General features: G+C 42.7%; 1 protein-coding gene across 5 annotated transcripts in view; it reads left to right on the top strand.

The window, feature by feature from the left end:
• Positions 1-1,681: 1,681 nt before the first annotated feature.
• The window catches only part of dip2ca (disco-interacting protein 2 homolog Ca), a 193,527-nt gene continuing 170,727 nt past the window's right edge, over positions 1,682-24,481 (top strand). For all 5 annotated transcript variants that reach the window (XM_027289051.1, XM_027289045.1, XM_027289029.1 and 2 more), the window contains exon 1: positions 1,682-1,948. In XM_027289051.1, coding sequence (XP_027144852.1) covers positions 1,870-1,948 — 79 coding nt within the window. In that variant the 5' untranslated portion in view covers positions 1,682-1,869. The remainder of the gene's footprint in view (positions 1,949-24,481) is intronic.

Genomic DNA, 24,481 nt, shown 5'->3' with positions numbered 1-24,481 from the left:
TTGAGCTTGAAGCTTGTTGGTGGAAGCAGAAAAAGAGTTTGAAACCAGAATAAGTCAGCGTTAAGTTAAAATGCTTCACATACGCATCTTTAAAGTGACTATAATTTATCATAAAGATGTGACAGTATGGAAGGAGTTGCTCGTAGAGACACTGCGGCTCCCCTCAGCTTCATAGTTTCAGCTCATTGCAGCAGCATTTTCACTGTACACAACCTGATCCAGCAGCAAACAGGCCGATACAGTTAGAGAGTAAATGGTGAAGCAAGGGGTAGCTCGTAATAATGAACCTACAAAGAATTATCACCTGAGTCTGCAGCTTTATAGTGAGTCTTCGCATTGTCTCGCCCTCCATGTTACTGTTTTGATCCATGCTCAACGCTGTCAAAGGGTCATTTTTAGAGAAGACGCTGTATAAACCCACCTACTGTGCACTACCTACCCAACACAGTTAGAGACTAACCAGGGAACATAATGCAGCATTTAGCAGAGAGTTGGTGGGGACCCAAGAAGAGAGAACGAGGACTTAAACTCATCAAATGGACACAAACATGAGACACAAGAGTTTTTCAGTCAAAAAATCAGCAGGTTTCATTTGATGAAACTGAATCTTTTGGATGTCTGGACAGATTCGCATGCTTTGTTTATAAAAATAAATACAATTCCGGACATGATTGAAACATATTTGTCATCAATGAAGCCAAATAGCTCAATTTTGTGTCACCTGACCACAGAAACTTTCTTCCATCTTCTTTCTTTGTCAGTGTGATCAACAACAAACTTCGGTCGAGCCTGAAGGTGCCTCTTCTGAGGCGACAGATTCCTTCTTGCAAAGCAAGTTTGATTGTATAAATGTAGATTTTTGACCCCACAGATTATTTCATCTTCACAGAAGATCAATAATAAATGTATAAAATGCATGTATGTAGATAGATAGATGTTCTCTGGCGCCCTCTTATGGTTATATTTTTCAATTTAATTAATAAAACCAGCAGCAGTTTTTATTTTTTTTCTCTCCCAAACAGAAAATAATCAATAACTTTGTAAATAAAACGTGTGTGTGTTCAGTTATTGGCGTTTTCTGTCCAGTCACCTACAGGATATTCTACCTGCCAGGTGCGTGAAGTCAGCAGCAATTAACAAACGTCACAAAGGAAGCTGGATTACGGCACCTTCAAAATAAAAGCACGGCAGCAGTTGCGTGCAGGAATTGCACAGTTTAACAAGTTGTCTTTAAATATAATACATTTTAAATGTTTTGGTAGATAGATTTTGAACAAAAATGTGATATTTGCTTTTTGTGTGTCTTATTTTTCAAGCTGTACCTCATAAAAATATCTAAATTAAATAGACCTAACACTAAACGAACTGCTATCAACTGTCTTAAAGGTATAACCAACAACATTTTCTTTCGTGCAATTAAATAAACATCAATTAAAAACAATAAAATAAACCTATAATACAAATGTATGTATATTTTATATATTTATTTAGTTATTCTTCCTTTGGGACGAGTTAAATCTGGGGTGAATGGACTTGGTTGTAGACTTTTAATCTTTGTTTTTTTCTTTTTATTCTGGTGTGAATAGTCTTTAATTGTGATCTATCTATCTATCTATCTATCTATCTATCTATCTATCTATCTATGTCTGGGCTCTTATTTTCAAAATAAAAGCACGGGAAGTGGTAGCAGTGTTGTGTGGCTTTGCGTCTGGCTGCGGAGGCTGACAGCGCTGCAGCCGCACACAGAGTGCGACACACGGACACACAGTCTGACTGACTTTGGATATTTTTTTTTTTTGGTGTTGGGTGTCTGAAGAGAGAGAAGAAGAGGCGGAAAAACAGAGATTTAAGTCGGTTTGTAACGACGGAATGGCGGACCGGGACCCGGTACCGCTTCCTGCGGAGGTACGGGCCAAACTGGCCGAGCTGGAGCTGGAGTTATCCGAGGGTGAGTACTTGGATTTCACCGCTGAGCTCCGGCGGCTCTGCCCGGCTCATGCTGCTGCTTGTTGGGTTGTTTGGGTCGCTGAGTTTGAGCTCCGAGCTGGGAAAGTGTTGAGCTCCAACTGCCACAAGTTCAAGTCCACATTGATTAAACACACACACACACACATGCTGCCATAATGACTGCTTTGGTTTATCTGGCTGTGATTTGGATGCAGGGGATGTGGTGTGTTTGGGTGTGAAGTGGAAACAGACTTGGCATGCTGTGGGAGGACTATAGTGTTCTTATAATATGTCATCCTGCAGATATGTCATCAGAACTGATTAAAAATCTCAGAAAAGTCCATTTAAAATGCATTTTCACAGACACAAACTACAAACACACAAACATGCAGTCTGTACTCAACCCCAAATATGACAGGAATGATGCAGAAATACCAGAAAGCTCCGGCATTAACCCTAAAAATCACGACTATGCACCAAACTAAACTCCAAAACTCCAGGAATCTCATGACGGTGGCTGCAGCTGTTGATTATTTCCACTATTAAGGCATCTATTGATGAGCTTTTCAGTGTCCACATGTCAATTTGACATTTTTTTGTTGCAAGCTGCGAATGCAAAATTCCCAAAGATATAAGCTGCCAATTTCCTATGTTTAAATGAAACTAGAAGCCGAGGAATGTCGCATTTGTCCAACAAAACACCCAGAATATTCAGGTCAAACAGATTTTCTGCATATTATATTGAATATTTAGCTCTTGTGCATCAGTCGACACACTTTAAAGTCAACAGAGGGACGTTAACGCCCCCCACGGTGGTGAGTATCATGAGAATACTACAGAGATTTCTCTTGGTCAATAAGAAGTTTTTGTTTTTTTCCCGTCCTCTCTCATTGTCATTTTGGAAAATCCCGTTCAGCTCAGCTCTGCATGCTGCTTAGATTATGTGCACAGAGCGTGCAGCTGTTACCAGACACAGTTTTCACATGACACACTGCAGCCAGGCAGCTTCTTTTTTTTTTTTGGAGGGGATGAATGATTTCCATTATATTCCAGCTTTCTCTTCACAACAACACGGAGCATATATTGGCTTCTTTTGCAAGACGCTGTAACGCAGCCTAGGTATTGATTTTCTCATTAGCTCCCTCCTCCTCCTCCTTCTCCTTCTTCTTTTTCATATTGATATGTCACATTGCTGCAGACTAACTCTCAGCCTGGAGAGTATCATAGTGTCATATTTCAGCTGCCCTGCGAGCAGTGTTTTCCCTGTTTCTCATGGAGTCTGGAGGCTTCGCGGAGCTCAGCCATGTATGGAGAAAGAAAGAGAGAGAGAGAGAGGGGAAGCGATTTTAACAGCTGACTGCTAATGCACACATCGCATTTTAATGTTTCCACTGCTGCAAATGCAGCTTTCAGAGGGATCTGAGAGCTGAGAGGAAAAATGAGAGGTGGTGGTTGGTGGGTGGAAGTAGGATGGGGAAAAAGGTGACACACATTCCTTTCATCCTTCAGCTCAGAGTAGCAGTGTAAACATGTGAGTCTGGGGGAAATGGGGTCAGATGCCCCGTTGCATTATTTACATGCTTAGCTGACGTCGTGAAGCAGCGAATGCAAAGCACCCGCTAGACTTTGACCTAATTTTTCGATTTCCACGCATCATGCCATCCCATCCTCCTCCGGAGCTGCTCGCCGCTCACCACCACCGCCGCCGCCGCTCGCTCGCCGCGGGTGGCAGAAAATGCTCAACAGTCAGGTGTCACTGCAGCGTGTTCTATTGAGGAGCCCTTGAGCAAGGCGTTGAACTCCTCCACCCTCGTGCTGAAACGTCTTCTGCAGGTGGAAAAACTGAGAGGACACCGAGAGTTATTTTAAGATCAAATGTTTCCTCAAAATACATTCCACTTCGCTCTGAACTTTTGGCCTCTTGAGCAGCTCCACTTAAGCAGCTGTCTTTGGGGTTGTCTGCCTTGCTCAAGGGCACATCAGTGGTTGTAATATGAAACAGTCAAATGCTGATTTGAGATTCGAACCACCAGACAAACAAAAGCTCAACTTTCTTCTTGGTCGCTCTCTCTCTGTTTCTGCTCAAGTTAGTAAGATCGTATGATTTCCAGAATCACCAACCCTAAGAGTGTCTCACACACATTAAAATACTTATATTTGGTGTTTTCTCTGTAATCAAAGGATGTATAGTGAGGTGACACATTGTTGGAGGTGAAGCTCAGTGGAGCATGAAGTCAGAAAAGTTTGTTTGCAGTGGTGAAATTATTCAAATCTTCCACACGTGTTTCTGGATACAGCAAGCGGACTCCGGACTTCCACCAGCTGTGCTGCTAACTTTTATTTTAGGCCACATTCAGACACGGTCAGGCGTGTCATAGTTTAGTCCATGATTCCTCTTGGATAGCCTCAAAGTTTCAGTGACATTGCGGAGTAGATTGTGGAACGGTTTGCTCGATCGAAAAAGTTGGATCCATCTTAACTTTGTGCGTTTTTGGCAGACACCGCCGTTGTAGCCAAATCGGACTACCTTCCCCTTGAATGAATGGTAAGACCTGTGTTTTTGCTGCAGTGTCTGAATGCTCCACCGTTAATTTTTGGACTTTCCAAATGTTATTGGACTGAAAACTCAAACTTTGACGGTGAAACAAGTCATTAATCGGAGCCTGTGACGTTTTACGGATGCTTCGTTCACAATGTAAGCTTATAGGGAGCTTTTGCACATCGTGTGATTGATGCCAGTTTGGCCACTAGTTTAATGTGATGTGACCCTACAAACCAACGCGGTTCAACCTGCAACCTCCAATTTTTGACATTTCATGCTACTGTACCTCGACTATTTCTGTCTGTATCATAGGTGTTGAAATAACCAGAGGGAGCCAGCTTGTTAATAATAATGTTACTATGGGAACATACTACGTACTTCCAAGATACTTGTGAGGACCTTCGAGCCTTAAGGGGACGTCCGCTAACTTCAACCTCACTCTAACCCCCGAGACAGCTGTTTGAGCAAAGATGTCCACACTTTCTAAAACCATCCTCACAATCATAGAAGCACACACTGCCGTCTCTCCATCAGTGTGTTTCCCTGCAGCTGCAGACTGACAGGTTGTCCTCAACTAATCTGGCTGCTGGCTGAATATTAAGCTCTGCAGTTCAGCCCAGATAACAAGCTGTCCACCTCAACACACTGCAGATTACACACACACACACACAGAGCTAACCCCGCCTGACCTGCGGTGTCTGTGCGTTGTTGTATCTGCTGTCTTTTTGTTGTAAGTTTAGATTAGTTTGCTTCCTGGTTCCTTTCTTTCCCGTAAGGCCACCTGTCAGTCAAAAACATGCCTGATTTAGACTTTCTGTGATGGTGACGCTCGTTTCTGCAGCTCGTTCCCCGAGACAATCCAGGAAAAGTTGGAAGCATCATTTTTCTACACTGACTGTATATAATTAGTGGATGAAGCTGACGTGTAAGTGTCTTAAACCTGCATTTTATCTAATGGCCTGCAGGGGGCAGCTCCCCTGGTTGCAACATTAAGATTCTCTTGTATTGACTAAAAGTCAGTCCCACATTTACTCTCGTCCGGCGGCTTCTTGCTCGCTCACTCTCTCCTTTTCTCTTCTTAGCTTCCTCCGTCAGCGTCCTCCTCGGCCTCTTCGCCTCTGCCATTTACGGTGGAAGTCGCTGAGCATGCTTACATTACTCAGGATTCCCACACTCTGAAAACTCCCAACGCTCTTTGTGCTACACTAACAGCAGCTACATACTGGATAACCTGAAAACATTTCATACGATCCAGTTGTCCAGTCATGAAGTGAAATCTTGTGCAGAGTTGGATGGATGTTGAAACTGAACACAGTAGATTCCCTCCTTTCCTCCTTCCTTCGTTCACATCTGGTCTTCATAAGATTCCTCTGTGAGTCTGTTTTTTTTTTTAAAGCTCTCGCTCTCCTCTCTCTTTCCTCAAAGATCTCTTTCTGTTCACGACAGAACACAAACCTCTGATAATTATCCGTTTCGGAGTCCGTGTATGATTTATCGGCCTTGTTCTGGCTCGCAGACGCCGTGTTTTGCTCTGAAAATAGCTGTAAACGTGAACCTAATCTCGGGCACTCTCCCGGATCTGTTAGGGGTCGGCTCCCAGAATGCATCTCACCAAACTTATGTCGTCTCGGTCCAGTTGGTTTCCAGCTGATCTGGGCTCAGAGAGGCTTTTGGCATAAAAACAAAAAGACATGCTGCACTTGTTTGTTCATTTGAGGCTCCATTTTCAGAGGACTCTGCTGAAGTTTAGGGCTTTAACTCTGTAAATGTTTCATTATTGATCAATTATTGATTGATTGGGTGATTGTATAATCAATAAAATGTCAGGAAACACTAAAGAAAACAGTTAAAAAAACAAGTATCTAATGATTTACCAGTGGTGGAAGAACTATTTCATGTAAACAGTTGGGCGCTGTGGCCTACATGACGCCATAGATAAACTGCAGATCAGGCGTTAGCATTGTTACCAAATTGTCTTCTCAATTAATTAAATAATAGATTAATTTATGAAATTATATTAAATCCCAAGTTTAAGTCTTCAAATGTCTTATTTTGTCCAACCAACAACCAAAACCCGCAGACAAATCAGGTTACAGTGATAGAAATCGATTGATTGAATCAGTTCAGCTTATAATATACATGCAATGGGACTGTGACCTGTCACATGGTCACATGTATCTCCCCTTCTCTCATCTTTCCTAAAAAGTCCTCGAAACACTCAGATAAACGATTCTTTACAAACAGCCTGATTAATTTTTCATCCGTCGACAAAGACGTCAGTTTCCTGATGGACTCAGCTGAACTCTGGGATTTCTCGCTGTTAATGAAAGGCCAAACTTGCCAAGCCTCCTGCCTTCACAGATTAATGTATTCAGCTGCTGACATTTCACTGAATCGTTTACGAGTTATGGGCAAAAAAAAAAAAAAGACACCTTTTTATATTTTGTGGGCAATAGTAGATGAGTTTGCATGAGTTTGTTGGTCCTAAAGGGATAAAACAAATTACTTTTATTTGTTTTGTGGTGTTTGCTATCAGTGTAGGCATGACATCAGCCTCCGGGTTGGTTGTTGCCCCAAGAACTTTAGCTTGTTTGTTTTGAAGCGAGTTTCTATCGAAGCTGTCTTCATGGAGTTCGTTCTTGCCGGCAGAAACACACGAACAGCCAATCAGCTAACAGACGGGCGGACCCAGCGTGCGATAACAGCCTATCATATCCCCGGACGTCACCAGTCACAGGCAAACAGCCAATCATTCAGCAGCTGTGGAGTTCGGTTGCAGTAGTTGCCGTGTTGGTTTGTTTACGAGGGAGTAGCATGCAGTGAGAAGCCGGGAGGAGGGTCGAGGCGGAAACTGGCACCGGTAGTTTAGTAATCCACGGTAGGACCATCGTTTCTAGTATAGTAGGAACCGTTATGATTTGGCACCGTGGGGTACCGTGCAACTCTAGTCTTGTTCATGAGTGATGGGAAAATGGACGGGCAGGTTGGTGCTTGTACCGGACCGCTGTGGGAAAGAGGGCTCACCTATGGTCATGAGGTTTAGGTAGTGACCAAAAGAACGAGATCGTGGCTGAAATGAGCTTCCTCCGCCTTGTGTCCGGAGGGAAGTCAGAGTAGAGCCGCTGCTCCTTCCCATCAGAAGAAGCTAGCTGAGGTAGTTCGGGCCTTTTAGGCGTCAAGGCACGTCCAACTGGTAGGAGATCCTGGGGCAGACCCAGAACCTGCTGGAGGGACTACATAGTCCAGCTAGGCTGGGAACGCTTCAGGATCCTCCAGGAGGAACTGGATTGAGTTTCTGGAAGAGGAACTTCTGGAGCGGCCTACTAAACCTGCTGCCACGGTGACTCGTCATATTTCTGAATGTTTGTTATAATAAAAAAAACACTTTTAGTTTTTATCTTCTTAATTAAATATTCAGTCATCAGATGAAAAAAAGTGTCACCTGGCGACAGGTGGGCACCACGGCAACAAGTGATGCCTGCTGTCACTTTGTCGAGGTGGTTGTCTGGCGTTCAAAACCGGGTGTGGCCCCGACCTTTGGACGGGAGTGTGTAACAGATTACATATGTAGTATAAAACACACTCACTCACACACACACACACACACACACACACACACACACACACACACACACACACACACACGTTATCAGTGACACTGACTGTGAATGAATACTTAATGATGACCTGTGACTCAGCGATGTTTCAGTTTGGAGTTTAGATCTCTGCAGATGAGACGAGACTCTCAGGTGGAAGATGCCATCGAGTGTTTCATCCTGATTCATGAACACTTCAGTTTCTAGTTATAGGTTCATACTTTTGTCATTTCCGTGTTCACGTGGAGTTAATCTGGGAAAACGGTCGATGATGTTTATAAGTGAAACGGTCAAACTTCCCGCTTCACCTTTGACCCGCTGTAGTTCAGTGTACAGTTTCACCTGTTCAATGAGGCGTTAAACAAACATGTCGGATTGATTCCACTCTGTATGATCGACTTCTTTTTGCCACGTTTTAAGTCTTTAATGTCATCAAAACAAATAAGATTCAACTTGTAGACCAGGATCTCAAAAATGATTCAGTTTAAACTTTTATTGAACAGTTCACCTGACTTAAACAGAGCTTTAAAAAAAGAGATCATGGTGGGAGTGATCGACTGCTTCTGTGCCAATATCCACGCTAACCATTTCCCATCAGCCCCCGGTGCTCCTCGTCACCTCCTCCTCGCTTTTAAAGAAACAAATCTGTTGAAACTAAGACCTGCACGCTGCATGAAAGCAGCGTTTTTCTCTCATTTTGCAGGTTTCATCGAGTGATGCACCGATACCAAAATCTGTGGTTTAGTTTTGGCCGATAGCGATTCAGAAAAACAGCGCGGAACAAACGGTATGTCTCATTGACTGGGATCATTCCATTGTGCAAGGCAACATCAGACTTTAAACATTTCTTTCCTATTTAAAAAAAAAACAAATAAACAGATATAAATGTACTGAATTACTTTAATTAATAGCTGTGCACCAGTACAACAATCAGTAGCTTCACAAGCTTGATAGACTCAGATTCAAAAGAAACAGTCCGTTCATCTCCTTCAGAGTTAGTTAGTGCTTCGTACCGCCTCCGTTGTGTTGTAACTTGAAGTTTTACCACCGCCCCTCGGAGCATTTACTGCTCAGGTATTGCAAGTCGATACCGATATCAAATCGGTGCATCCCTAGTAAATGTTTAACCTCAGCTCACTCAGCGGATTTGTCTTTTATAGCTGATGTTGATTTCCTGGTATTAGAGTCTACAGCAGGTGGATAAATCAGCACTTGTTGTTTTTAAAGATGTCCTGTCACTGTAGGGTGAAAGCATATGTTTGTGTCTGTGCTCGCCGTCCTGCAGCCTGTGGACGGCGTGTCTTCTCCTGAATCGTAACGTCTCACCTTTTAGACCGGCAGTTGCCATAGAGATGTTATTTTCTCTCCTCCTTTCCTGGGAGATTACGACCTGTGGGGATGGAGAGAGGCTTGTTCTACTTTAGCGGCACACAGCTCCTATCTCACAGCGAGGGCCATAAATTCATATTTGGTGTCTTTTGTTGGCTCCCGCGAGCGATATCAACAGTGATTCAAGACTCCAGACGTGCAGGAGCTTGAAGTAAAAATCGTCCACTGTCCCCGCTTGACTCCCGCCGGAGAAATATCTGCTGAAATTGTCGCTTTATTGCAGTCGTGGCTGTTGTTAAAAACCAGTTGGGGGGCCGAGATGAGCAACACTTCAGATCCAGTGTGGTGATATCAGCCTCTCGAGCTGAACAAACACGGCAGACGTTCAGCCGTGGAGGGCTGAAAACCTCCTCTGGGTACCAAGGTTTTTTTCAAGAGGGAGACGAGTAAATTAGTTCTTTTCTCACTTCTTTTTATTTTTTATTTTTTTACAGGGTCATAAAACTCACTCAGTGCACAGCAGAGCATGTAAAACTTTCCACTCAAGGTAGAAAAACAAAATGAAAGTTATGTTTTCTTTACAGTTGTACGGAGTCCCCTGAGCGCCAATGTCGTCTTTGTCCACACTTTTTCAGTCGAATGCAAATCATCCTGATGCAGCTCGTTTCCTCGTCCCTCAGTGGTCTCCGTCTTCTTTATGAAGCACCGTGCTGCTTTCAGACTTTAATGATTAAAAAAATATTTTACTTTTCAGCATGTGATGGATTAACAAAGCTTAAAAAACGGAGAATTTGAGACGTAAGAAGTGTGGCGATGCACGGCACAGTCAGTCCAGTAGATGTTTGCCATCAGCTGTCATCCTCTCTGAGATGCCGAGCGGCTTCTCTCGGGAGGCGGCAGCAGCATAAATATTCATCCGCCCTCGCTGTGAGCCTCGCAGCACAACAAATCTGAGGGCTGCAAATGTCAGCGGGTCGAGACAGGCGTTTGTTTCAGGCCCCACTTCAGGTCATTGGACAGAGGACAGGCTGACGCCCGGTCAGGAAACTAAATAAATAAGAGCGACAAATAAAATCAACATATTTATGTACTTATTTTTTATTATAAATGACAAAAACAAAAGCTGTGTGATTTGTGCTGTTTGCTTTGAATAAACGGTTGAACCCTGATGTGAGTCAGCACCCGAATCTACAACAGACGACGTTAAGCAACATTTTTACTTCATATTTAGCATTTATTAGCGGGATATGAACATTAATAAACATGTTATAACACACTATAATGTAATCGTAAGAAGTTATGAGGACATTATTGGCTGAAACTGAAAACAAGCCTGCCGTATATTTTAAGTAATTAACTTAAAATCAGAGAGATTTCACGTCCTAACGCTTGTACAATGTTGTCTGGCTCCGGTTCAGACTGCAACAGCAATAGTTCAATGTCAACACATTTTTTGGATGCATGTCTTGATGTTTTCTCGCCACTGATGAAAAAGGCCAATATAATGGTCGCCAATGGCAGTGTCAAGCCCTGTTGTGCACAGAATCAGTTAAATAGATTAGGAAACACTTTTTAAAGAGACAGTTTGAGGATTCTGCGATCGATAAACCTTTCTTCCTCTCGTGTGGTGTAAAAATGTCAGTAATAATCTGTCACTACCTTAATTTTAAATGTTCATTAACATAAAACTCTCCCATGGATCACCTAAATGATCCCTTCAACAGATAAAAGAAGCCAGCATTGTATCGGCTTCGTTCACTTCTAATAACTTGATGAGGTGCAGACCTCGATCGGGGAAAAAAAAAAAAAGCACTTAACCTTTCAGATTTCAACGCTCCTCTCAACAAGTCTGAGATTAGACATGGACCCTCGGCGTTTATCCTTCTCCCTCCTCGTGATCTGAACGGAGATGGCATTTGTGCTTGCTCAGGCGATTTGGGAAAAACCCTTTTGGATGCTCGGCGTAATGGGCTTCGGCTTCTCCATCTGCCATTAGAGCAATCAGAAGACCCCTCAATCAGCATTTTCATTTGCTCAGCCTCCTGTGTCAGTCCGATCAATGTCAGATTTCAGAGCCGGTTTATACAGCAGGCCGGCCTCTGACGCTAAAGCCCTTCAATCACCTAATTGGCTTCAACAGGCGGCCGCTGATCATAAAAGTTGTATTTTTCCTGCAGAATCAACGGTTAATGAGCTGAGTTTACAGTTCCCAGACTGTGGTGATTGTGTGAGCTGTCCTGTGGCATAACTGCAGCCGAGTTGTGAATGTTTATTTTATTCATTTTTTTTTACACCATTGAGGTTTTTTTTTTTTCTTCTTCTTCTTGGCTGCTTATTTTTTGGCGTTGTGTGCGAGAGAGGTTTGTGGGCAAAATGTCAAGTCATGCGTATCTACAGCTTGTTATGCCAAACACATGGTGAGTAGGAAAGTGTGTTTGGTAGCAGTGGGTTCAACATTCTTTACAACTAATGATTATTTTTATTATCGATTGATCTGGCTGCTGATTTTCGCCTATTTCACTACATTAGTTTTGTCTTGTTGGGGTTGGAAACGAGCTTTCGCTTCCAAGAAGACAAGAAGACAAGAAGACTGTGTCGTTTTGTGGCACAACAAGACCAACAGAGTGACAAGACTTCGCCATAGTCGGTAAAAAACATGGATGGCGCAATCTTAACGACACCTACCTATCAATCAAAGCGTCCACGCTCTTAATCCTGCATAACTTTAAGCCTTAATATAATGTGAACAGGTGAGTTGTATATAAATTCACCCTCAGTACAGTTGTCATGAACGGGGAAATTAGCTACAGAGACCAAAACTGTTTTTTGTACCAGGCTGTAAACATGTTTATTTCTGCTGTGAAGTTGGACATTTGGACATGGGGACTTATGGAGACTGACTCACTTCTGGAGCCAGCCTCAAGTGGACGTTTGAGGAACTGCAGGTTGTGGCTTCAGTTTAGAGCCACGGAGGTCGTCGCTTGGTTTTCGTGAGAAAGATGATTTAGCTGCAAGGTGTCTCGGCCATAATGAGAATATTTAAACCTGGCTGATTTTTCAATAATTATTATAAGTCTTTAGACTATTTTCTAAGGAAAATAACAAAAAATCACACAATTAATTGGACTTGTTTTGCAGTGTAACATAGTGGTAAATAAAATGTGGGTTTATTTGGACCTCTGGTTGAATTATGAGCCAAAACAACATTAGAAATGACTGAGAATGAATAATCTTCACATGTTTGACATGTTTACAGTGACTCTACATCATGAATAAATACAAACACGTATCAGCCTAGGTTTCGGCTCCATCACACGCAGCTCTGATTGCTGGATTTTCATCGCTGGGTCCAACATTTTCTCCTAAAATTTAAAAGAATTACAACACATGAAGTCACTAATCTTGGAAACAATCCGCTCTGCCGCTGGTGTGACAGCTTGAAGTAACGTAACTGCTGTCGGAAAAAATTTCCAACAACCGCATGCAGCCCTGCAACTGTTCCCTGCCATGGTGCTGCTTCTCAGGGAGGTGATGTCATCGCTGGAGCGGGCGGGAGGAGGAGGAGGAGGTGGAGGAGGTGGAGGAGGAGGTGGAGGGAGATTTCGGGAGGCGGCGGGGGGAGATCAGGGGGGTTGTTTCTGGCAGATTGCATCATTAAGCCGCTCAGACAGGCACTTTCAGCCCCCTCTCTCTCTCTGCCTGTTTTCTCTTTGCCACTTCCCGCCTGTCGTCGATGGCGGCGTGCAGCGAGGGAAGGGTTCAGAGAGCGAGGTGAAAGGAAAGGAACACCCCCCCGTCTGCCCTCCTGCTGGGAAAATAAATGAAACTGATCGGGTAAACATAACACACACGCCACGAATATTACCTCAGATCAGTGTTTCTCTAACTTTTTACTCAGACAATATTCAGTTCAAACCACGACAGTAAAAGACCGTGAAATATGCCATGTATACAGTAAAACAGTCATATTGAAAACCTTTTATTTATACAGCATTTTTAGAGAATTCATACAGAGAAAAGTATTTTATGTTAGAGATTGCCGTCATATTTAATGGCATGTTTTGTCTGTAGATTTTTACGGTATTGGCAGTTTTTCAGTGTAAAATCTACAGACATTTTAAAATATATAATAAAATGTCAACCTTAAACCAGAAATCAACAATAATGTCCTTTTACCGTAATATATATATGTATGTACAGTCGTCCCTCGCTATATCGCGGTTCACTTTTCGCGGACTCGCTGTTTCGCGGATTTTTTTAGTGTAATTTTGCTTTTTTTTACAGTGTACTGTACAGTATGAACGCGCATTGTGTTCTGCGTCCTGATTAACTAAGGGAGTACTGTACAAAATGCGTGTAAAAAGGTGTATAAAAGTGTGATTAGGGGTTTTACGGCCTTAAAACATGTATAATAATTGTAAGACTTACTTCGCGGATTTCGTTTATTGCGGGTTATTTTTAGAACGTATCCCCCGCGATAAACGAGGGTTCACTGTATATGTAATTCTGGCAACCACAGCTGCCAGTTTTTTACTGTACTGACGTTGAAACTAAATGAACAACTTGTTTTCAGTTACATTCCAGTGCTTTATTTTGATAGAATTATATAGAACTTCCTCCGGGTACAAGGGGGTCGCATACTTGTTCCACAGTGTGAGAACCTCAGATGATGCGTTTCCTCTCCGTCCTGCTTGTAAAAGTTCACTTTTACGATCTCAGCTTTGACCTTGTGACCTCACCCCTCCTCCTCCTCTTGGTCCTTTTTAACCTGGACCGGCTGAACGCTGCGATGATGAATATTTTCCTCTCCGTGTTGCTGATGGTGGATAATTAGCAGCAGCTCCTGCACCAGATGCTGCTTGTTTTTAAGTCAAGAGTCCAAAACACTTCATATTTAAGCCAACTGTTGCCTCTGGAGCTCCTTGGAGAACAATACTCGCTATTAATGATCCCAAAGGGTGACACAGTTCCTCCAGCAGACGAGGGGAGGGGGCTCGCACAGACAGCAGTCAGACCGAGTCGGACAATGAGGCACTTAATCCGTTTGAATAGTACAGCTTTATTAGATTCTCTGCAGAGGAACGAGATACGGCGCTCTCGTGTGATTGATGTGGTCGGCTGAAGGCTGCCGGATTCCAATTTTGTTTTTTGGCCTTGGCGACAGCACCGTTGGTGTTCGCTCGCTCTCTCCCTGTCTCGGTTTTATTTCATCCTCCTCACTTGTTATTTTTTTTTGCATCTTTTAGCGCTACGTGTCCTCGTCTGGCTTTCTTTGATGCCGACTCGTGCTGCAGTCTTCTCTCCGCTGAGGTTTGTTTTCCAGCGTTTGGGCAATTAAAGGAAACCAAATCAAAAGCACCTCCTCCTCCTCCTCCTCCTCACAGCATCACCGGGTCAATGGAGGATCTGTGTTTGACATTTTTCCCCGCTCCGCCCGGTCGAACACGTCGGTCTCTGCAGGTGAACACTGCAGCTTTGTCGAGCAGTTTTCCTGTCAGAGAGGTATGCTCGCCTTTCATGTGGACCCTCCTCGGCCTTGTACATCTCACTGTGTGGAAACACTTCTTCAAACACTGCTGCCCTGTGACTCACTCGCTGCCAGCCGGCATTCTTTGCAGAGTAGCTCATGTAAAAGTCTTTGATACAGTCGCGGTATGGAAACAGGTACAGATACAACGTTTTTGTCACAGAACGTGATACTGCAGGTGTTTTTATTATTTTGTCCACCCCATTCACGTCAATGAGGGATTAAATTTGACCGTCTTGCTCATACACTCATCAGTCCGTAACGTGATGCGTTTTGGAACGAATGTTTAAAATTGGCATCGGTTGCTCAACGTTGGCTTCATCCTACAGCAGAGAAGTTCAAAAACTGTCAAGTTGGAGATATTTTACTCCAAAATTATGAAAATTACCAGCTGAAAAGTAACTTTTAATAGTCAGAAAGCAGACTTGAGGCAAAAATAACAACTTGATGCTTGGCTTGGACTTGTCTCTAAGGACCTGACTCAAAATTGAAGCAAAACTTTTAAAGCATTGAACTGGCAAACCCCCAAAAACAATCACAAAATAGCCCTGAACACCCAGACAATCTGTTAGTGAAGTCTAATATATGTTCTTTACTAGGTGTTTTTGTTGTAAACACAACTTTTTACATGCTATAAATTGTTGCGAACGCGGAGAAACATTAGCAAGTCCAATATACTCTTATCTATTATCTCTGTTTTGGTCTTCACCGGCTCAACTCTTTAGCTGCTAGATCTTCCACTTGGTGCTGGACAGGTCGTGTTCTTTGGAGATCGCTGTGAGAGGATCAAAACCGTAAATAATGAGCTGAAAGGTGCCAAACTGCTTCACAGAGAAGAAGCGGCGTTGGAGATTGATCATCACCCTTTCATCACCCCTCGCTGTAGATAATCTGTTTTGAATTATTGGCTTGTAAAACCCAAACTTATTGCCTCTTTAATGCACTGACAAGCCCAGATGACCTCGGCCTTAAGAATCACTCGCCACAGTGCAAAGATCAGGCTGAACTTTGTCGTCCTGAAGCTAGTTTTAATATTCTTAAAGCAGGTTTTCAACACTCAGGCCTGCAGGTCACAGGAGGAGTCTGCACAGAAAGAGTACAAGTGATGAATTCCATCTGTCACGACATAAAAAGAGAGAGATACTTCTTCTTCTTCTTCTTATCCCTGGAATCTGCCTAGAAATTGCCCTCATCCTTAAAGACATTCTCCAAACTGGTTTAAACCACTTTGGAGATTAGAAAGTTGTTGGCTTTAGAAGAGGAGAGAGGACGGATAAGAGAAGCATTGTGCTGTGAACGTTAACAACGCCACGGCCTGCTGGAGCTGAGGGCCGGGCAGTTTGGAGGTTTTGGCTTGCTTGTTTGTCTCTCGGTATGTCCGGGTGATAAACTTTTGAGCAGCGCAGATCCAGAGAAAGCCTTCCAGGAAAAGCTGGCCTGGCAGATTAGCTGCAGTACTACGTGGACAGCGTTGCTTTGACCACCATCCAAAACAAGACCACGCTTGTGCACAATGCTCATAAAAAGACTATTGTAACAGGTCATGCGATGGTGTGTTCGGGCTTAAAATCTGCAGAAATTAAATATCCAAAACAATACCGGTTGTTTCCAGAGAAGCTTGGATCGTCTCGAAGGCCAAAGAGGCTTGAAACAGCTGGAGCGATCTGCACAGCAACTGGAAAGTTTGAGAGTGGTAATGACACACACGCCACCATGTTGGAAGACGGACAAGAAAACCAATAAAACATCCGCGCCTCATCCCTCCTCCAACTCGTAACACTTATAAATCTTGGAATTGACTCTCCAAACACTGTGTCCCTGCAGGAGAACACACCCACAGCTTAAACACAGATACTTACCCATAAACCAGCGTGTAAATTAACTGCATTTAAACTGATCGTCCATTATTCATCAGCCTGGAGAAGGCAAATGGGGATGGACATCGGTAGTCGTTTAAAGTCGCAGAGGAACTTGTCGTGGATATTAATTGTCGTTTACAGTAGCCAACATCGCTACGTGATCTAGCGTCAATGTCTACCTTCCAGTGAACATGGCCTAATCGAACACAACCAGCCGTGGCCAGCCTGGCAGGGAACCCTGCAGCCTACCGAGGTGGTTTTCTTGCCGGGTTTGGCTCCTGGCATCGCTGGGCTGAGTCGGTTCAGTTAGCTACACGGCTGACTGGGCAAACAACAGTTGAGCGGTTCGCTACTTTCCACAGGGAAAGTCCATAAATCAGCTCAGTAGCGTAACGTTGTTTCCTGTTGGTCTCGGAGTCTCGAGCCCGGTCCTGTTGACTGCTAATGACAGATTCCATTAGCAGCAGCTAATAAGCAGTTTATCAGTACTCAATAATAATTCAGTGACTCAAGCATGAAAGTTCAACTCCCTTCTTTAATTACAAGAATCTCTAGCCATGCATTCTCTTGCATTGGCGGTTGCTACCTGAAATTTCCTCCTAAAGCTGATGTCATTACATCTGCCCAAAAAAGTCCAACCTCCACGAGACACTTGGCTCAGACTCCGCCTGTACTCACGGTTGGGAGGGGGGGGGGCTTTGGCAGCCTCTTCACAAACTGACGGAGGAGGAGGAGGAACCGCTGGAGAACTTCGACCTCTGCCTCCCTCTTTGTATACAAACCATGTCGCTTCCCCTCTAAACGATGGGATCCAACCCCCGGACCTGACTGTTGGGAGTCTGGAGCGCAGCCAAGTGTGGCTCGGCGGGGCGTTGGAGGTTTACAGTACTCCAGATGGTGTCTTTTACATATGTAAATAAAATTGCCTCTGTACTTGACAAGTAGAAACCACCCCCCACCTCCCTCGCATTGTTTGGTGACTTCCTTCTGGGGCAGCCAGGTGCTGATCACAACACAACTGTCTCTAACTCTGTGGTGTTATGCTGCTCGGCTTTAATCACCAACTTATGATCTTAATGACGGGAGGATTTATTGTTATTTATTATTTATATCAGACTTGCCTAAAACAAACTTGCAACTTTGTTTTTATAGGAGAAAATCGGACAAAACTGTGACTCAGACAACTTGATTCTGCACTTTTAAGACCACTGTGACGCCCACAAACTATATATTTATAACTTATAGTTAATAATTTGAATTATTTGACATGCAGTGAAGTTTATGTACTATGTTATGTATTATTTATTAGTGTCACCTTTATTTGGCCTCAGTATGCCGAAGTACATCAACTAAAGGTACTCGTACCATTGTTGTGTCAACATATAAAGTCAATGTGTCGTGCATGGTGTGTGAATCAACACCAGTTTTACAGCTCGATGCAGCTTTTAGCCTCTTTTAGGGTCTTTTAGCTCTTTGTTTCTGTTCTTTGGCTTCACATATTGGCTCACCAGTCAAAAAACTACATGTGGAACACCAAACAACACGACTGCAATGGGAGGTTAATGTTCGCTCTATGTCTGCTGGAGGTGTTCGCCACAATAACCTGATGTTGAATAATAGATTCGTTTTGTCTTTTTGCAGCTTTAAAACTATTTTAAGGTGTTTTGTTCTTCATCGGGGAGTCAAAGATTCGTTTTTAGGTCTAACTTGACCGTGCCATGACAGTGAAGGAGTTTTAATCTTTCAAAAATAAGTGTGTCTTGGACTTTTCTTGTGATTTTTGTATCCAAAGAGTCCAGGAAGCGATCCCAAACATTTCTGACTTATGTTGGATTTTCCTTCAGCAGATGACCATAAAATTATTTTCAGTCCGTCATTTCATGCTTTTTTTTTAAAGAACAGACATACTTTATGGGCTCATGCTTTTGCCTAGAAGCTGTTAGCACTTACAAAAACAAATGACATTTCTGGTGCGTGTTTTAATACTGTGACTCATTTCCATCAGTGTCTTTGTGTAATTTCAGGGTTATAATCTTGAAATCTCACCGTGTAGAGAAGCACAGGCACCTTTTTCTTTTTGTACCGTTGAACAGAGAATGAACCCAATTTGCATTTTTATGCTGTTGGCTCGGCTCCATGACCAGGGGGCGGATTTATCTTGGTGTAATCAACACATGAACAGAGAGAGGAACAGTCTTTGGATGATTATGGAGTCATGAAAATGACTTTGCACCAACTGCTCATGTGGAAGAAAGCTTCCAGTTTTTACTATTTAACTTAAATCCTAAAGAACAGTAGCAACTCACCCTCTTCTTCTTCCAAGCTTTAAGAAACTACGGTGGCTGCACGTGAACATTTAATAGTTAAAATGTTGGCTTTAAGTATAAATAATGAGAAGACGAGTCAAAATTTGACATCTTTAAGAAAAATTATGTTTTTTTTAAAGATGAGTCACTGTTTTGACTTCAGATTCAGGTTGCAACTAATTACAGCAACCTGAATACTTAAAATAATTAATTCCACAAGTTAATATTCAGTCAGTGACAGTCCAGAAGTCAAATATGTAGCAGGAAATCCTCGTAAATCAACTGTTTCATATCTCACTTTTATTATTTTCCTGGCAGAAACAGGCGTCCATATTATCATGAAACACTTACCGTACAAATAACTTAACCCACAAACAACATGGTGGGAAAACAGTCGAGCAACAATAAGCACTTATGTGAACAGAAAGCTTTACGTTAATTGAGTGACTGCTATTCTGCGCCGAGCGCTGCAGCTTTTGACCCGTAAATAAAGAGGCGGCGACCTTTTTCACCCCCGTCATCTGTTAATGTGCGCATGGCCTGTCTAAATGTGTTTATATGAAGGAGGGGAGGGTGTCAGTGTGATTGTCTAAGTCCGGCTCATGACGAAGACGAATGATTTGCCGACGTCCTCCCTCCGTCGTGAAGGTTTTCAGCTCACGCGGGATGTTCGGCTTCACATCTGAGGTGCAGGACGGACGGGATTTCATCATTTGCTCCTTTCAGGCTAAAAACAAAAACACTTTCCATATTCTCTTTTGCAAACCGGAGCTCACCCGCGCCTCCCAATTTGCTCGTCAATAGCATCAAATGACCTCCTCCTCCTCCTCCTCCTCCTCGCTCCTCACTCTGTTGTGCAATCTGCAACAATGTGACTTTTCTGTGCTGCTTCAAATGAAGCCATTGTACACTTTTTGGGAAGAGAGTGAATGCTGTCTTATGTTACACAGGCCCCCCCTTTGGTTTGTTTTCTCACACAACCTGGCAACTGGGGGAGCTTCGAGGCAGTAAGTGAGACTGTGAAAGTGCTTATTAAGTCCTGCTGTGTGTTTTGTCCAAAGTAGAAGACTTTATCCCCACACTGAGAACACTGCAGGACGGATTGGGATAAAAGCGTCCACCAAATGGCAAATATTACCTCAGATTGTTATGTGAGAGTGAGTTTGACTTGGTATAAGCCAATAACAGACATGCTTACAAAGTTACACAACACTGGCCTACTTTGGATATGATGAGGGCCGTGAACTGTGAAGTATTATGTCATGCTAAGAGGGCTTTGTAGGGATCACTGCAGTGTTGTGCAGCATCACAGATGAGACGTTAACCTTGTTATTACTGGCTGCTTTTAATGGACGGATGATTTTACTGTTGTAGCTTAAGGCCAAAAGGAGGACTAATGCCAAAACCCAACTGTCTCTTTAATGTATTGGTGGATAGTGGCTGTGAAGTGAAACCAATGTGGTTTCTGCAGTTCCTCTTGTCGTCCACTTGAGGCTGGCTCCAGAAGTGAGTCAGTCTCCATAAGTCCCCATGTTCAAATGTCCAACTTCACAGCAGAAATAAACATGTTTACAGCCTGGTACAAAAAACAGTTTTGGTCTCTGTAGCTAAGTTCCCTGTTCATGACAACTGTACATGACCAGCTCGGCAGCAAACAGCATTTAGCGGCTAAAGAGACAGATATTTCTCTGAAGAGTCGGTGGAGACCAAAAACAGAGTGAAAAGAGAATCAATGTTGGACAGGTGAACTCAAACTCAACTCCAAATAAATAATAATGTTGCTCCATAACAGCTGGATGTCTAAATACGAATACGTTTTAATACAACAGCAGCTTCCTCATGGTCCCATCTCCATTTAATACAAGTGAACAGACAGAAAACAGCGTCCATAAACCAATAAAATTTACGAGTAGCCAATCAGCAACAGCTCACACATACAGGAGGATGTTCCTCTTTGTACTACACACAACAAAAGAAAGTGAGTCAGTCTCCATAAGTCCCCATGTTCAAATGTTTTAACTTCACAGCAGAAAAAAACATGTTTACAGCCTGGTACAAAAAACAGTTTTGGTCTTTAGATTAGCGGAGGCCAGAGTCGCTGCGCTTCATAACGGCTCTTACCTGTGGGTACGTCCATTTTTCTAGAGGCTAGCAACTTCCCACTGGAACTTAAACACACACGATGAAACTGATATCGAGCATTTTATTGACGTCCAAACAAGACGGCAGACTCTCTCTCAACAAAATGTTTCTTTTTCCTCCAACCTGACTCACATCACGCCGTCTTGCAACGAAACCAAACAAGCGTTTTCTGGATGAAACTCGCTTTCCCTCAGCCTCATGACAAAACGGTTACAAAAATGATTCGTGCAGATGTTTTCTGTTGGGCTACCTCTAAAGTAGACCGATTTAAAGAAAGAATAACAAGAAGAGGGCTGAGTGTTGTGAGTGCAGCTCTCTCTGGGTGTCAGTTTTAGTCTTTTCATGGAGATGAAACCTCTTTTGACCTGTAAATCACACAGAAAAAGAAGTTAAACTGGTGTAGTGTTCATTGAAAAGTGAGTTTTTTTAGGCCTTCAGTTTAAATAAAACCATCGGTTCAACAGTACGTGACTGTATTTCAGTGTTAAACAGTTTCTTGCTTCACATTTCGGTGTCGTCATTGAAATGTTGAAACAAATATCCCAGTTTTAGCTGGATACCTTGAATTCCTGACCCGTGAGTTATCACCGTGTTTACTACGCCGCTGCACTGACATTTGGCCGACATGTTAATCTCGAGATAGCTATGATAGCACTCTCCAGCTGATTCAGATCAAACCTGCCGTCTTTCACTCACGAGATGCTCTGCCATCCCCTGGCCTCATCGTGGCATCGCTCCAGGGAACGAGAGTCTGTTGTGTTGTCGAGCGTTATCTAAGCGTTTGGCTGAATGTGTGCGTGTTTTTATTTTATCTACCGCGGCCGTTTTTCTGTCTGATAGTGTCTCATCCAGATAATCACTCCCACTCTCTGCTTCGGGGATATTAACATGTTGTTCAGCCGGGCTTTCTTTTTTTTTTTTTTAAATCTCGCAGACAAAACAGTCTGCAGGCTGGTGGGAGGACGAGTGTGTCAGCCAGGTAGAATAAAAAAAAAATGTGTGTGTGTGAATCACTGTATCAACCGATCACTGAACATTTTGGAGCTTCAGACAAAGAAAGCCAACTGACAGGACAGAACGGGAAGAACGTCAAGAACATTTTGGGGATACAAAGTTTTTATCTAAAAAGAACAAGCTGGAAGATGTTAGCAAGTATCTGGTACGGGTTGTGTATGAGTATCAATAAAATGTGTCAATGTCAACATTTATCCATTATATCCTTTGTGATCAGCTTGCAGTACTTTTACTTCCTTAACTTACTTCACTCTTCACAGTTATCTCTGTGTATCATTATTAATATTTACAGTTTGTTGATCGTGCTATTGATCATTTCAATAATCACCTCAGTGTCTTAGATCAGTGGTTCCCAACCTTTATTTTCAGGGAGGCAGTGACGTGATATGCGAAAAATAATTTTAGTCACTTTAGTTAGGCTACTTTAAACAGAATAAATGTTTAATGTTGTACTTCAATGTTGTTGCTTTTTCACATATTAATGAAATGCTTTGTCATTTATTTATTATGGTTATTAAATTATGGTTATTAAAAATTAAACCCCTCAAAATCAGGAGGGCTTTGCGACCCCCCATGGATCTTTGGCGACCCCATTATGGGGTCGCGACCCATAGGTTGGGAACCACTGTCTTAGATAACCCATGGATAATCAAACACACCGTATGGCAGATAATAGATGTTTGTTTGTGGATGGCAGGGTTAGCCGGTGAGCTGTATTTTCCCAGTTGGGAAACTGAATTACTGAAATCTTATGGGAAACCAATCTGAACACACATTATATAACACTAAAATAAAAACGCTCTACACAAAAAAACGAACAGTAAATACCATAAACAACATGTACAAAGCTCAATATGGTTGGACTCCAAATGTACTGTAGAGTTGAGAATTTGGAAAAAAATTAGTTATTCTATAGAGTTCATGTTAAAATATTGTTTGAAATGTAACTTACATATACCAATTTCAGCCTTAAATATACGCTGTTAATTAGCCCCACCCACATCCAATTTAAGCTCCACCCTTACCAAGTACAGATACAACAGCAGATAGTTTAGTTGGTTGAACAGATCCCGCTAACGGTTTCCTCTCTCGTGTTGTTGTAGACGCTCAGTTTGCTTTGACTCGAGAGGTAATTTAATACCAGCTGGATAATGAAATAACATCTCAGAACGCAGTGAAATGCACCTTTAAACAACTTAAACATGTGATAAACACTGTGCAAAATGTGATTACATTTAGGAAATTGAAGGCAATTCAGCAGCCTGTCAACATGTTTCTCCTACAGAGTCAAACGTGTAATCAGATTTGTCCTAAATATAACAAAATGAACACGCTTGACGTGATGAATCAGCTCTCATTATAGGAGACACATATAGGCGCACATTATACGTCCTGCTGTATTAAGCTGAATGAAAGACAGGACTAATGAAGAAGTAGGCAAATAAATAGAAACACAGACAGGAACCGACAGGAATAGAAGCACCGAGTCGAGAAGAAGAGTCGAGCTCTGTAAACTGAAACCGGAGTCTGCGCCGAGGTCTTCGGGTCAAAGGTGGATTCGCGGCTCAGTGAGAATTGGGAACCTCGGGTCACCTTGGTTCTGGCTGCCGCTGAGAGAAAACATTTAAACACTTAACAAACATACCGAGGAGGACGCTGTGGAGCGAACACACTGTTTATACGCCTCCCCGCACATGTAAACACATTCTGATAGGCCTGTTTGTAATTCCCAGCATTTTCAGACAGGCTATTTTTACCGCTTTTATTTAAGGGCACGCTCTGTTTTAGCCACACAGTTAAGTCAAATCCTTCAATAGGACTTGAAACATTCAGGTTCAGTGCTCAGACAGTACGTCCAGGTACACTTGGACTGAAACCAAACTGAAATGTTGATCAAAAGAAGCGTTAACACGCCAGGACAAACTGAGGAAGGATGCCAAAAGAAACAGCCTGAAGCAGGAAGGAAAGAAAGAACAATAACAACAAGTGAAAATCTAATTTTGTGAATTACCTTTGTGCCAAATTCACCAGGAGACACTAACAATTCATGTTGGGTTGCAGCAACTCACAATGTTCACAATGCATGTGACCTTTGCACATCGCAAGACAAACTTAGATCTGCAGATTTCCCAAGGGACTTTAAATTAAAGAAGTGCTCACAGTTCTACATCATTTCTTGGCCATTAATATATATATATAGATATACATACGTAGAACTG

Source organism: Larimichthys crocea, chromosome II (genome assembly GCF_000972845.2).
Source record: "Larimichthys crocea isolate SSNF chromosome II, L_crocea_2.0, whole genome shotgun sequence".
Classification (NCBI taxonomy): domain Eukaryota; kingdom Metazoa; phylum Chordata; class Actinopteri; family Sciaenidae; genus Larimichthys; species Larimichthys crocea.
The sequence above is the reverse complement of the archived record's forward strand: the minus strand, read 5'-3'. Positions and strand labels throughout refer to the sequence as shown.